Source organism: Amaranthus tricolor, chromosome 1 (assembly GCF_026212465.1).
Source record: "Amaranthus tricolor cultivar Red isolate AtriRed21 chromosome 1, ASM2621246v1, whole genome shotgun sequence".
Lineage (NCBI taxonomy): Eukaryota > Viridiplantae > Streptophyta > Magnoliopsida > Caryophyllales > Amaranthaceae > Amaranthus > Amaranthus tricolor.
The window spans coordinates 8282864-8297853 of NC_080047.1; the positions used below are offsets into that span (position 1 = coordinate 8282864).

General features: G+C 34.7%; 3 protein-coding genes across 3 annotated transcripts; 2 read left to right on the forward strand and 1 right to left on the reverse strand.

The window, feature by feature from the left end:
- Positions 1-11: 11 nt before the first annotated feature.
- LOC130818901 (late embryogenesis abundant protein) lies at positions 12-2893 on the forward strand. Its single transcript, XM_057685162.1, has 2 exons — positions 12-1684; positions 1971-2893. Exons 1-2 carry the CDS (start codon positions 1325-1327, stop codon positions 2223-2225), a joined length of 615 nt encoding a protein of 204 aa, XP_057541145.1. The 5' UTR covers positions 12-1324; the 3' UTR covers positions 2226-2893.
- On the forward strand, positions 2560-8867 carry LOC130823150 (bifunctional phosphatase IMPL2, chloroplastic). The gene is made up of 10 exons (XM_057687810.1): positions 2560-2574; positions 3344-3800; positions 6377-6455; positions 6630-6724; positions 6808-6857; positions 7095-7219; positions 7300-7366; positions 8063-8152; positions 8243-8354; positions 8453-8867. Exons 1-10 carry the CDS (start codon positions 2560-2562, stop codon positions 8521-8523), a joined length of 1161 nt encoding a protein of 386 aa, XP_057543793.1. The 3' UTR covers positions 8524-8867.
- Positions 8868-9551: 684 nt separating this feature from the next.
- LOC130818782 (26S proteasome regulatory subunit 10B homolog A-like) lies at positions 9552-14557 on the reverse strand. The gene is made up of 10 exons (XM_057684988.1): positions 14227-14557; positions 13086-13205; positions 12774-12910; positions 11677-11838; positions 11468-11554; positions 11288-11374; positions 11049-11186; positions 10648-10839; positions 10464-10562; positions 9552-9813 (listed from the first exon to the last, which is right to left on the reverse strand). The coding sequence occupies exons 1-10, from the start codon at positions 14321-14323 to the stop codon at positions 9739-9741; spliced, it is 1194 nt and encodes a 397-aa protein (XP_057540971.1). The 5' UTR covers positions 14324-14557; the 3' UTR covers positions 9552-9738.
- Positions 14558-14990: the final 433 nt, after the last annotated feature.

Consider the following 14990-nt stretch of genomic DNA (forward strand, 5'->3'; position numbering starts at 1 on the left):
AAGGAAATTAACACGGGAGGCCATACATAACGTCATAAGGGAAGAAGCATTAAATGCAACTTGTGTAATTAGGCATAACGTAGCCTTCAACACTTACTATTCTGGTGCATCAGATTTTGGTTGTGCTCAACAACCTCATATTCCAAGCTTTAATTTCTAAATGCTTGCATTGAAATCTCTTCCCATTTAAACAAGAAAATGTTCAAGTGTAATATTTCTTATATTCGGTAGACTTAAGGAAGGAGAATAATTAAGTGAGAATTGAATTCTGAACTTTTTTCAAAGTTATATATGCTCTCCAACTGAGATAAGATTTAATTCTCATCAACAGTGTCAATTGCTGTCTGTACTATTTTATAAAAGTGTTTAAGTTAGACATTGTTCTATTGACTGGAGCAAGGTCTTAGTTGGTCCGATTATTCAGTTTTGACGAAATCGACCAATTTTGACCCTTGACCAGCTCTTGTTGAGACCTAAAAGTTATATCTTCTCTCCCAATGAAATTAATTCAGGTTAGCGATTCTTGACTGGTTTGATTAGTTCCAAGACTACTGCTGTACTATCTCTATTCGTCTCAAAAATTGGTTTAGTTTATGCAGTATGCTTGAACCAAATTTTTGCTTTGAACTAGATCTAAACTGACCCATTGAAATGCCCTCATATGTTAAGCCTGGAGGAGATGTTGATCACCTAATGGCTCATAATAGACATGCACCATAGAGGAAAGTGATAAGAATGCATTAGGGTTGAGTGGCAAAATGATATGCATCAAAGAGAATCAAACAGAGGCCCTAGAACAGGTTTCTTGTGCTCGTTTTTTAATTTGCCTTATTCGAGAACCAATCACAAATGTGAACTAAAACCCACTTTCAAATTTTAGTAATTTTAGATTATATATAAGCCGAGAAAAAAGATAAATCATGTAAGAATCAAATAAATGACTTTTTATTTTAAAAGTTTTTCTTATTCTTCCCTTATCTTTTCAAACCCTAACTTGTGCGGTATATTTGATTGATGCTTTAACTCGAAACATTATAGAAAACAAAATATTGGGCAGCCCAAAACATCGAAAGGACAAGAGCCACACGTCGTACTCCACAATCAGACACCTGCGAAAACCTTGTTGCAAACGTGTACATCTAACGTAACTCATCAAACAGGATAAGTGTCCTAAACTCTGCTCCATCCTTTCTCAATACACCAACACACCACCTCCCTTTCTTACCCATTTTATAATCTCTTTCATATATCATCAATCATCATCCATAAAGAAAATACTGTATTTGGACATTTCACTTATATTCATAGAATCAAAAGAATAATAATGGAAGCACATTTAAGGGATTCGCATGGGCAACCAGTAGAGTTAACAGATGAGCTTGGTCGTCCTGTTAAGCTAACTGATGAACATGGTCAGCCAGTACATCTTACTGGTGTTGCATTTCCATCATCTGATACTACCGCACCTGTCCCGGCGCCGTCTTTTGGAACCGGGCATACGACGCTTGGGGAGGCCATGGAAGCACCATCGGCCGTTGGTGGGACCACGACCATTGGAGATGTTTTGGAAGGCGGGCAGTATCAGCCTAGGAGAGGAGATCAGACTGAGGAGTTGAGTTTTGGTGGTGGTGTAGCATCTGGAGAGATTCAACGTAGTGGTTATTCGAGCTCTGGCTCATCTGAGGTGAGTGTTGTAATTCGAGCAACTCGTGTATAAGATATTCCATTAATTTAAGAAGTTAACGGAGATGTTTTAATTAATTTATTCAGCTATTCTGGTCCAAGTTATTTCAAGAAATCAACTAAACTACTAATGATTGAGAACCTAAATTATCTTATATGAAATTTCTCCACAAGTATCCTTTGGACTAGAATCGTGAATGTAATACTCTTTGTTTTGCCCCTGATATCTATGCAAATTTTCTTGTTAAGCTACTTATATGAAATTTCTTTTCTTTAATTTGTTATAGGGCGAGGGCTTAGGTGAAGGACATGAACATGAAGGTGGGAGGAGGAAGAAGAAAGGATTTGGAGAAAAGATAAAGGAGAAGTTGATGGGAGGGAAGCACAAGGATACCAAGGAAAATAAGGATATGTATCAAACTTCGAGCACCACCGTAACCACCACCACTACAACTACACTCGAACATCACGAGGACGAGCACGAGAAAAAGGGTATCATGGACAAGATCAAAGAAAAATTGCCCGGCACTGGCCACCACTGATTACTTTTACCCATGTGTATCATCGTCATGTTGTGCCTTAACGAAAACTCTTGCTGGGAAAAAACTTGTACAGACTTGGATGATTTTGTTTTAGGTTCTGTTTGGGGTTTGTGTGTTGTGCTTCATGAATCATGACAATTTAATTAATTAGGTGTGTTTTTCTTGTCTTGTGTGAACTTGTCCAAGAGGATTTTGTATGTTGTATGCATGATGAATAATGTTTTGCTTGATTGTTGAAGTTATATTTGTCTGGGCCTTCTTGTATACTCTCTCACCGTGAGACGAGTTCATACAAAAGGTTCACCGTGAGACGAGTTCATACAAAAGGTTCACTATGTTAAAAGTTAAGGTGTCTCACAGTGAGACTGTCTCATAAAAAATATGTAATTATTGTCTGCGTCTGAATTGTCCGCATAAGAGAAAGGAGAAAAGAGTCTTATAATAAGTTAAGATCACCCAAAAGAGTAGTCTAGTAGGAAAAGAACTCATTTGTCTATAAATCTGGTACAATTGCAAGTACAATTGATGTGAGATATCTTTTGTCATATTAATCGAATTTATGTGAGATAAGTCTTTTGTCATATTAATCGAATTTAAAAGAAAAGGGAAAGTTAAAGAGATGTGGTACTAAGAAAAGTGATAATTTTTATTTGGATTAATTTGTTATAATAGAGGTTGAAAAGTAGTAGGTATTTTAGTTAAAAAAAACAATATAGAGATTGAGCTTTTATGAAATAAATGAAATATTAAATCTTTAAAAGATACTCATTAGTCATTTAAAGATCAAATCTTTAAAGATTAAATAAATTTGAGTTGTTTGTCTATTTGCTGTCTTTATCCCATAGTTTCTCCATTCCTTTTTCATTCCAATTTCCATTTAATTTCCAAACAACTCTTAAATTCTCATTTTCGGATTATTATTTATGACCATTTTCATTGTCAAACAATCCTTAACCTCTTATTTTTGAGCTATGATTTATGGGTATGATTAGGATTATAAATTTATAAATAAGATAATATTATGGTAAAATTACTTCCATTTGTTGACCTATATAAATTTAATTATTAAAGTGATTATTTATAATTTTAAAATAATTAATTAATCGATCAACTCGAAGGAATATATACTTGTTGATGAATTAAAACACGAGTACACAACCCTTGTTCTCACATCATTTAGATTCTCTCTACTCTTCCCCGCCCCTCAATTCTCTCTCTATTCAGCGCAAATGCTTTCGCAAACTAATTTTCTCTCGCAATCTTCTCCATTTCCTTCTCTCTCCTCAAATTCTTCCCCCAATTTTCATCACACTCGTTTGCTTCACTTCTCTTCCACTTCTGTTTTCTCCTCGCCGCGCATTTCTATCTCTTATCGGAAATACCTTACGTCGATTTCAATGGCGTCGTCGAATTCAGACCTCGCAAACAATCAAACTGAAGTACTACAGTCAGGTTTAAACAATGGCGACATTGAACGGTTTTCTGATGTTGCGAATAGTCTCGCGGATGCTTCTGGAAAAGTCATTCGGAGTTTCTTTCGAAAGAACTTTGAAATTCTTGACAAAGATGATTTAAGTGAGTTTTTTTTTTGTTATTCCGCAATTTATACTTCTAATTTGATGCATTTCACTCTTTCTTCGGATTTGATCAGGAATTTTTGATTTCTTTTAGGTTAGAAGTCTTTTAATTGCTACTTCATGAGAATCCTTTTTACGTATTATTGGTATTCGTTTTACTTGTTATGATAACTGGCTAACGGCTAGGTTAATGGCTAAAAGTATCATTAATTATTGAAAAAATTAGCAAGTAATAATGACCGTAATTTGAACGAAAGTTTGCTTTTTCGTACAATCTCTGCTTCAATTAGCTTCAATATTCAACGTTTTAGGCGCCTTCATCTGTTTATCATTGATTAATATGTAATCATTTTTTCAATAGCACGCAGAGTGGATTAATCTTTGTTACTCGGATAATTATCACTGACTCGTTATTGTAGTATTACCGCTTCGTTTGATTGATTAGGCGCCATTTATTTTTATATTTCCTTTCGAAATGAGGCCCTTTATTGATAGTTAAAACATAAAGTTTCTTCTACTTGAAAAATACTTAACACATAATGTGTTACTGAATTGCATTCTTAAATTACTAAACTATAAAAAGGTTTCCAACAATTCACATTTTAAGTAGTGTTATTTTCTAATGTTGTAAGCATAATTAACCGGCTACATTATCTACCCTCCTATGTCTATTATTGTCCTATTTGCATTTTAACACTATTCATCGATAAGTGGAATCTTTTTTGATTTGTCTTAATGTAAATTTTATTAATATTAACTTATAATTTTTACTAAGTACAATGAGATATTTAGGATTAAAATAGTGCATTAGAAACGTGTTAAAACCAAATATGACAATAATAGTGAATAAAAGGAAGTATTTAAATCAACTCCTTCCATAATATCACTATCAATCACCATTGAAGTAAAACCATTAAAAAAATTCTTGGTAAATGTAGTGTATATATGCAGACCAACAACACATCGTTGGGCCCGCTATCCATGAATGATCCGCATCAGTATGATATTGTTTGCTTCGAGCTGAGCCTGCACGGATTTGTTTTTGGCACTTTTCGAAAGGTCTCATAATTAACATGGTCGTCTCATAAATTTTGGGGACCCTGTGCCAAATTTATGTTATAGACCTTACAGAAAAAAAAAATCAAAATACTAGTATATATGATAAATCTCTCTATTGATTACACTAATATTTGGTCCTTATTACTTGGTTGCTCTCGTGTAAAATAGTATACATGTGTGCGGTAATTGAAAAAATAAATCAAATACTATAAAAATGGATTTTATGTTGTGGTAGAGGTCCTGGAAAGCCCACCATAGAAGAAGGTGGTCAGGAAAGATATAGTAGATTCAACCTTGTATCTTGTGGGATCCAAAATGATGCATCGACAGCCATGGTGGTCTCTAGTGGGTAGTGGAAAACCACCGGTCAATGGTTTGTGAAAATTAAAAGGTCGAGAAATTTGCTGTAGATGCCCAGATGTGATGAGAATTCGAGGAGGTGAAGGAATTGGCGGTGATCATGGAAATTTCTTGGGGAGGTGGTTAGTGAAAATGACATTAAAGATGACAACATCATTAGACTAAAGAAAAAAGGAAAGGCGATGAAGAAACGAACGACATAATTTTTTTCTTTATTCATTTCTTTAGTTTGAATGTAAGATAATAATATAAGGAGAGATGGATTATATTTTGAAGTCGGTGATAATTTGGAATTAAATGTTGAGTGGTAAGAATATTCAAAGTAGTAGAGGTTTGAACTGATAAGGGAGAACAAAGACTCAAGGGGAGACACACCCACCAAATGCTCTCACATACTCCTATTCAAGGAGACTTGCTTTACCCATGTCAGTCATGCTTCTACAATTTTTAAGGTATCACAATAGATGGCAATTGAGACGAGGACATACTTAAGTCAAGCATGCTACTAATAATTTGTAAGTCTACATGCATACACTACTTTTTTCCTTAAGAGCTGTATTGTGAAGAAAAGCTAAGTCTGTAAATAGGGCAACATAGTGAACATGCATGCCATGCCAAGCATTAATTTTAGCCTGCTATTACTCTTACCTTTTTGCTATTTAGCTTTAGGACAATGTGGAACTTTAAGGGGTCCGTAATGTATTAATTAGTTTGTTGATATAGGAAAAGGTAAACTAGTATGAATAAGAAAGCTTTGGTTGATAACGATATAAGAATATTTTGTATATATTTTAGGTTGGGTTTTAATTATCATTTTGGAAGTGTTGCAAGTCTTTCGAATGCTTGTATACTATCAATCTACATTGTAGTTCTTGAATCACATTTATATAATCTCTTTATACTTTACACTGTCATGGTCTCATGGATATCAATGGACTATTCCAGTTCATTACAACTAATGAGTTTAGAATCAACCTAAAATACATACAAAATATTCTGATATCTTTATCTACTTGAGCATCTTTATTTACACTAGTTTCCCTTCCCCTATACAAATTAACTAATTAAAACTAAAATATCTAACATACCCTTCTATCCCATATATGATTGAGAGAATCACTTTCCTTGATTTTGACATTATTATGTGAATTTTAGGTCCTGTTACTATTGCTGATCGAACTGCAGAGGAAGCCATGGTTTCTATTCTTATGGAAAATTTTCCATCTCATGCAATGTAAGTTTAATCTTTTGAGCTTGGATTCTGATTATGTTGTTTTGAAATTATGAGTGCGTTTTCTCCATCCACAAACCTGGTTTTCCTCACTACTTAAAGCTCAAAGATATTAAAATTTTTTGAGGTGTCAAAGATATTAATTTTATTTCTTAAGAACTTGTTCATTTTTTGCAGTTTTGGGGAAGAAAATGGCTGGAGGTGTAAAGAAAAGCATTCAGATTATGTATGGGTTTTAGACCCTATTGATGGCACAAAGAGCTTTATTACTGGTATTTTTGTTATTAAAGATTAAAGATAGAATGATGTGATTATTAAGTATCAAGACTTATTTTTTTTTGTTACTCGTCTCCAGGAAAACCATTGTTTGGTACTCTGATAGCTCTTCTGTACAAGGGTAAGCCGGTACGATTAAATTGTATTCATGTAAATCTAATATGACTAATTCCATAGACTGCTCACCATTGACATTTTGTGAAAAACCACCTGAAGAGAGATGAACTATGCTGTTTAGCTTGATATCCCTAATGTTTTATGAGTTATGATTTAAAATTCTCTCCAGGAAAACCATTGTTTGATACTCTGATAGCTCTTTCTTTTTTATTTTTTGATTTTTAACTAGAGTAATATTGGAGTTTGCAGATTCTGGGCATAATTGATCAACCTATTTTAAGAGAGAGATGGATTGGTGTTAGTGGGATGAAAACTACATTGAACGGGAAGGAAGTATCAACACGAAACTGTAAAGATCTATCACAAGTGTATTTGTACGTCTTCTTATTGCTCTTATTACAATAAGTTGGCTTGATCAATATTTTATGATGTATCTCTGCTTTGCCTGCTTAAGGTACACTACAAGTCCCCATCTTTTTGCTGGAGCTGCTGAAGATGCATTCATTCGTGTTAGGAATAAGGTATGTTCGTATCCATGTCCGAATAGAACTTGCCACATCACATCTCTATTTAAGTTTGTCCCAAAACAATAGACTACTTTTTTTGTTGGATTATAGAGTAAGCTAAGGGAAGGGGAGGGCTAGGTGAGGTTCAATCCCATGACCTTGCCTAGGAAAGATGATACTTGCTCCAGCTGAGACAACACCCTAACTTATTTTTTAACTTTCGTCATCTTGACTATCTATAAAAATCTAAGAGTAAGTGGTAATCTAGGAAGGATACTAGAGAAGTAGAGATGTAAACAGTTCTGAAAGTGAAGGGGTGTTGTCGGTGTGCTCCCTCTTGTTTTTTTCTTTTTTTTTTTTTTTTTTTTTTTTTTTTTTTTTTTTTTGCTACACATTCCAATCAGGTTGTCCTTTTGATTTGCTACATTTTTTTGTCTACAATTCTTCTGCAATTTCTCTTTTAATTTCATTCAGTCATTTTTTATCTTCATCTCATTCACTTATTTATCCTATGCATTTGGTTGTCATATTTCCAACCAAATATTAAAAACTTTGCCCTATTGTAGCAAAATCAAAGGGATAGAGGGAGTATAATCTACTTCAACTCTGGTTAAGATAGTAATACCACTTGTTTAAAGGGAAGTCTTACTTTGCGTTTCGTTAAATTCAACATCTTGCAAGTAGCAATCTAATATGTGCCTGTGGAAACAGGTTAAAGTACCTCTCTATGGTTGTGACTGCTATGCTTATGCTCTTCTAGCTTCCGGGTTTGTTGATCTTGTCATTGAATCAGGCTTGAAGGTAAACTCCAGATCAGTTTCATTATCTTGAGGCTGTCACTGTGTTACAATGTTTCCCTCTTTAATTTATCCACATTCTTGTTGGTTTCAGCCATACGACTTCCTTGCATTGATTCCGGTTATCAAAGGTGCTGGAGGAACTATAACTGATTGGGAAGGCAAAGAACTTCACTGGGAAGCTTCACCAGAATCACGCGCAACAGGTGCTAAGTGTTCCGATTTCCGACTAGTTCATATTTTTGTAAGTTAATTTCCCGCTATGCATCAAATTCTAATTAGTTTTATTTCATTGTATTGCAAGGTTTTAATGTGGTAGCAGCAGGAGATTCAAAAGTTCACCAAGAAGCTGTCTTGTCCCTAGAATGGAAGTAACTACATTGGTTCATGCCTTTTGCAGCTTCGTCGTTAACTTATTTTAGCTATGCTTATGCAGTCATCATCATCAACTGTTTAGTACATTATTTATCCTAGGACTGTAGTTAATGAAATGTTTTGTTGCGGTTTCAAAGAAGACAAGCGAATTTTTGCAACAATCCAAATTTGAGCATTGCTTGAGTCAAATGAATAAATGATGTTGATTGTTCAATTTTTAAAATTATGAAAGGCAATCTCACAAATTCAGAACTGTTGTGAGCACTCTGGAAAAATTTTAAAAAAAATAGAGAAAACTGAAAAGTGTAGCAAAGTAAAAGAAATAAATAAAATATTTTGGTGTACATATAGTTTTTGTTGGAACGTGACAAATATATTCATATATTTACTATATTCATTTTTATAATTGCTATACTCCTCTTAAAAAGCCTTAATATGAAAAAGAAATGTGTAACAATTAAGAGAATGGTATTTAGATCGAATGGTATTTAGATCATTTGATATTTTATCAATGCAAAGCATAATACTCCTTTATCCCGCTATATTTGCTACATTTGACCTAAAAAACTCAATATAAAATTACCAATATGAGATAAATGAGTATGTAGCGAGTGAACCTAAGTCCAAAAAAAGCTCCATTTAGGCTTGCATCAGACGATATAGAAGGAAAAAACTGACACTGATTAAAACTTAAAAAGTGATAGAAAATGAAGAATAACATAGCCTTCAACATTTAGTATTCTGGAGCATCCGATTCCAAGCTTCAATTTCTCAATGCTTGCATTAAAATCTATTACCATTTAACAAGAAAAGTATGCAAGTGCATTGTTTTTTATTACAAGATAGAAAAAAACTAGGTAAGAATGGAACCTGAATTTTTTCTAGAAAATGGCATTAACTTTTTACTTTTCATAATTCTTCAATATGGACATTTAAGATATTTAAAATTAAATTAATATATTGATAGTTGCTCAGAACTAAAGGAAATATTTAAGCTGAATTAGTATAAGAAAAAGATGGTTTCCCCATTGAAGTTGAAAAATGAAATTGATACTAGTTTGGCAAGGTTTCATATTCCACAAATAAGCCAGCTGAAATCCAACATATAATGAAATTGGGAGGTGCTGTAGAATGTTAAAATTTTTAGTAAACTACAAAGGCAGCAATGCAAAACATAAATCGTAAAAAGACAACCGTTCAGGTTCTTCTACTGATTCAGTCCTTTCCGAAATCTGCGCTATAGTGAGCACTAGACTCTAATTTCTTTGCCTCGTTCAACTTCCTTACAGCCTGCAACATAAGAAATAGCACACGAAATTTGAACACCGCAAAGTACTTTTCATCACACCATGCACGTAGAAACTACGCCCATAATTGAAATCAACAAGTACATGTCATAATGCTCAAAAAGTAGCCCAATCAAAAAGAGTTCCCTATCTAAAAATAACTCATTATTGCATTTGACATGATTTTTGTTGGATTTGGATATCATTTAAAAGGCTGGGTGCCTGGGTTTCGTTTCCAACAATCTTGTTGTTACATGTTATTTAAGAATGTTTTTTTTTCATAGAAAAAGCAAACTACTTAAACTCATTGGAAAACCCAAAAGCTTCCGAATCTTGAACAAGTACTGCTTGACCCAAACCCAAAACCCCAATCCCCAACCCCATTATTTTGTTTGACGGATTCATCAAGAAGTAAAAGTTTACAACTCATGGTCTTCACTAGTTCAAGGCTCTAAGGTTTCTTCTTTCCATCACAGAAAATATTTTCTTATAATAAGGAGCTATAGAATAAGTTCACATGATTCTGTTGGTCAAAATGGACAACTAATAAAATTTCAAGAAAGTACAAATAGAGCCAACAGATTTAATATAAGATTATTATAGAGTGGCTGATAGTTTCCAGGTAAAGGAATGCCTGAGGAATTGTAACTTTACCTTCATAAAGTCTTCATGAATCACATAATCTCTCTCAGCACGTATAGCTGACATGCCAGCTTCAGTGCAAATGTTACGCAGATCAGCCCCATTGAATCCCTTGAGAAAAAGCAATAATTTAAACACCTAAGATAGACAAGAAAGCATAAAACAATAAACAAGTCACAATACATTAGTTGCTCACCTCTGCAAGCTTAACGACGGCTTCGTAGTCGATATCGCCATGTTTGGCGATTCCCGCAGCATGGATTTTGAGAATTTCCATTCTTGACTGTTCATTTGGTAAAGGAATCTCTATTTTTCTATCCAGACGCCCTGGACGAAGAAGAGCAGGGTCCAAAACATCAGGTCGGTTTGTCGCCATAATCATCTTGACCTGCACACCAAAAACATGTCGACTTTTAGATGCATTATACAAAGTGCCCATGTGTGGTTCATATTTACTCTTCCTAATCCTTAGGGATTTTTTGCCCAAAATTTAAGTTCTTTTTGTTACGTTTGGATGGTAATCATTGTGACTAAATCAGTGGAAGTATAAGACAAATTTACTTCATACTGAGTTTTTGAGTCATAAATTCAATATACCTTTCCCAGTTGATCAAATCCATCTAGCTGGTTCAGTAGCTCCATTAGGGTTCTTTGGATTTCACGATCAGCACTTGTCCCCTCACTGAATCGGCGACCTCCAATGGCATCAATCTCATCCATAAAGATGATGCATGGCTGAAAACAGGAAAATTATTTATAAGGAACCAATACACATAAACCAGTATCCTATACATAATACATAAAGATTCTACATTTGATATATGCTAACATCTAACCTGATGTTCTCTAGCATAACTAAACATTTCACGGATCAGTCTCGCACTTTCACCAATGTACTTGTCTATGATGGCGCTTGATACAACCTAAAATAACACAAGAAATCACTGTTATTTATAGGCGTGTGTAATAATAACTTTGGAGCAAACGCAGCAGATTGCAAATGTATACTCTCATACCTTAAGGAAATTGGCATCTATATTGCTTGCTATAGCTCGTGCTAACAAGGTCTTTCCGGTCCCAGGTGGGCCATAAAGAAGAACACCCTGAAAACACATAACAGAGAATTCTCGCATCACGACAGATATCCACAAGAGCAACAAATTGTGAAACGCAATAAGTCAATCAGAAAAACAGCAAATAACATAGCAATCCACACATGTCTAACCTTTGGAGGTTTGATTCCCACACGCAAGAAAAGCTCAGGATTCATTAGTGGAAGCTCAATAGATTCCCTAAGTTCTCGAATTTGATCAGAAAGCCCTCCCACAGCAGAATAGCTAATATTTCCAGGATCTTCATGGAGCATATTGTAGACAACTGGATCAACCTGCAAATTGAAACAAAATAAGGACACAATACAATTTCTCCAAGAGTCAAAGCAAACAATTTGGTAGTCTTCCAAGAGTGATCAGCCAAAAACTGCCTCCAACCATGAACTACTTCATTGCCACGTTCAGTCCAATTGGTACATAATCACAACATTCTATCACCCTAGTGTCATTAAGTGATCAGCCAAAAAATGCCTCCAACCATGAACTACTTCATTGCCACGTTCAGCCCAATTGGCATATAATCACAACATTCTATCGCCCTAGTGCCATTAAGTGGCTCTAACCTCGGTAGGGTCAAACGTATGCGACCTTACCTTTAAATGTAAAGAATTGTTTCAGCGTTGTTTCCAAACTGCTGTGCAGCATGAACACCATATTTTTGCAACACATCAAAACATTGAGATACTTTACGTGGCATTCATGGTGTGGAATTTCAAAAGTGGCACAAGAGGGCAAGTAGAGGAAGCAAAATAGAATCGTAAAAAAAGCCTGTCATGTATGTTTAAACATTTTCACATACTACAATAAAGAAGGTTACCAAAAAGGAATGGAGGAGACAGCCTAGAACAGACAGATAAGGAGGATTAAGACCGATAATCTCATGAGCTAATTTGTTTTGGTGCATGAAACTAATTTGACCCCATCAGAAGTAAAGCTTTTGCATTGTTGTTATATATATGCTATAAGATCACATGTAAACCAACTGAGGTGAACAAGATTCTCCTCCCTATCTAGGCAGAAAAGCAAAATTTATTGTGAACACCGAGATAATATTGTGTTCTTTAGATGCATAGGCTTGCATATTAATAACATAACTTTATTATCCAGTTCACTATTCACTTCAACCCATCAAAACAAAACTCTAGCAAAAGCAAACAGAAGTACAGAAGCATAAAAAGAGAGAACATATCAGAAGAGAGAAGAAACATACTTCACGAGGAAGAGCCCGCATTATAGTGAGGGTCGTCATATCAAGAACTACTCGCGTTCCAGAAGTCAATTTCTCCTTGTCCACTTTGTTCCTGCAACCAACCACATACCTCGGTCCACTACTTGCTTTCACAATTACTGATACAAATAAACAAATTACTCAGTGAGAGATATGATTAAATCTAATACAAATTAGACGATCAAACAAAAATGGAGTCTTTTCCCATTATCAAGAAAGAAATCAACGATCTAAGACAACAATATTACTTCACAAAAGCAAAGTTAAAACAGACAAGAGGGAGAGATAAATTACATCGTTCATTATCAAGAGGCCTAAGCACTTCTCCAATTATCTGGCCCACACTTTGGAGGGACTTCAGATCATCCTCAGTTTTAGCGAACTCCTTTTTAGCCGTTCTCAACTCCTCCTTCACTGAAAATATGAATTTCCAAATTGTTAGCTAGAGCCAAAAAAACCAGGTGTAGAAATAATGTAACAAAATGACGCCTGGACATACAGATTACAAAAAACAAGATACAATAAGTAATACTTTACAGAAAACCACTCTCTTTCTAAAGAGACGAGGACAACTGAGACCCTCCAATTTGTTTGGAGGCATCCATAATGGTATTGCTATTCATAGATATAGTTGATAAGCTAAAATTCATAAATCTCAAATAAGCCTTTGGCAGAAGGAGAAAACAAACCGTTCAAACAAGTGGATAATCTACTACTTTATACTGTCACTGATTAAACCTGGGGTTTCTCCACAATGTCCTTTCTCAATATTTCCAATAAGCATTGATTTTCATTTCGATACAAAGTCGCAAGCACTCTAAGAAGGACATTATATAAAACTATACAATGTAGAGAAAGCATACTCCAAAATAAAGGGTGCAACCATGTTCCTCAATTGATCTGAGTTTTGTTAAAATCTTTATTTGATGCGAATTGTTGTTCAAATATTCACTTCAAATTCAATCCGCCTAAGCTTTGAGTCACGCAATTTTTTAGCACGTTCATTTGAGAGGGTAGCAAGGAATAAACAGAAAAACGCACTGTTCTAACTGCAATTGTGCTTACACACAACTTAACTAATACCTAAATAAAGCTAGTAAGTCAACTAGCCGAGTTTATGCAAACTTAGATCACTCTCTGGACTCTGTAGGCATCTTTAACCTTTGTTCCCTCATTTATGCCACTAAAACCAATTCAATTCTTAATGCAACTAATCATGTAATGAACCTGAAATTCAACTGATTCAAATCATATCAAACTAGCATTATCAAATTCCAAATCCTTATCCTTGTCAAATCCATTGACAACTAATCATGAGCATATAATCAAACTCCAATCTACAAAATAGGAGAAATAGAAGCACTTTCAAAACCCTAGTAATCTGAAATCTCAAAAATGAAAAAAAAAATGCAAATTAGGGTTAAATGTGAAACACCTTTTCTGCTGCGAGATTCTAACTCACGATGCTGAAGTAGCTTCTTATTGTATTCAGCACTGGCGGCCTTACGTCTCACATCTTCTTCCGTGGCCATGAGAAGTGAGTTGAACTTCAATCGAAGTTTCGAGAATTTCAAGAAAATTTGGGGAGAAGATCGATTGAATTTGTACCGAAACTAGTTTGATTTTGAGTGAGTTTATAGGATTTAAGAAACGAAATTCCTAGAACTGGTCTCTTCTGAAGGTATAATTAGGTTTGTTCTTGCTCGAAGAAACCAAACCAAGTAAAGAAAAACACTTTGGATTTTGATATTTCTTGATGCACAATACAACTCTTTTTTTCGATTTTTTCCATCCCACTAAATTACTATCTTGTCCTCTCGTTGTCTTTATCTACACCATCATCGTCATCCTACCCAGTGTATTCTGCTCATAAAAAAAAACTATAGACAGAGTTTGGGGAGGAACGGACGGCGGCAACTCACGCCCATAAAAGGAGAGCGCGGCCAAAGAAGTCCCCAACTTGAGAAAGATAAAGAAACGTAACTATACAGGAAAGATAAATTAAAAGCCTATAAATAAAATAAATAAGTAGAACCAACTACAAAATAAAAGAAAACAAAAGGCTAATAATAAAAGAAACGAAAAAAGTAAGATGGCAAGAACACCAAAAGGTAATCTAAAAGGACATCAGTAGTCTAAAATACGGATATGGCGCTTCCAACTACTTCTATCACTAGTCAGCCCCTCAGAGAGATTTAA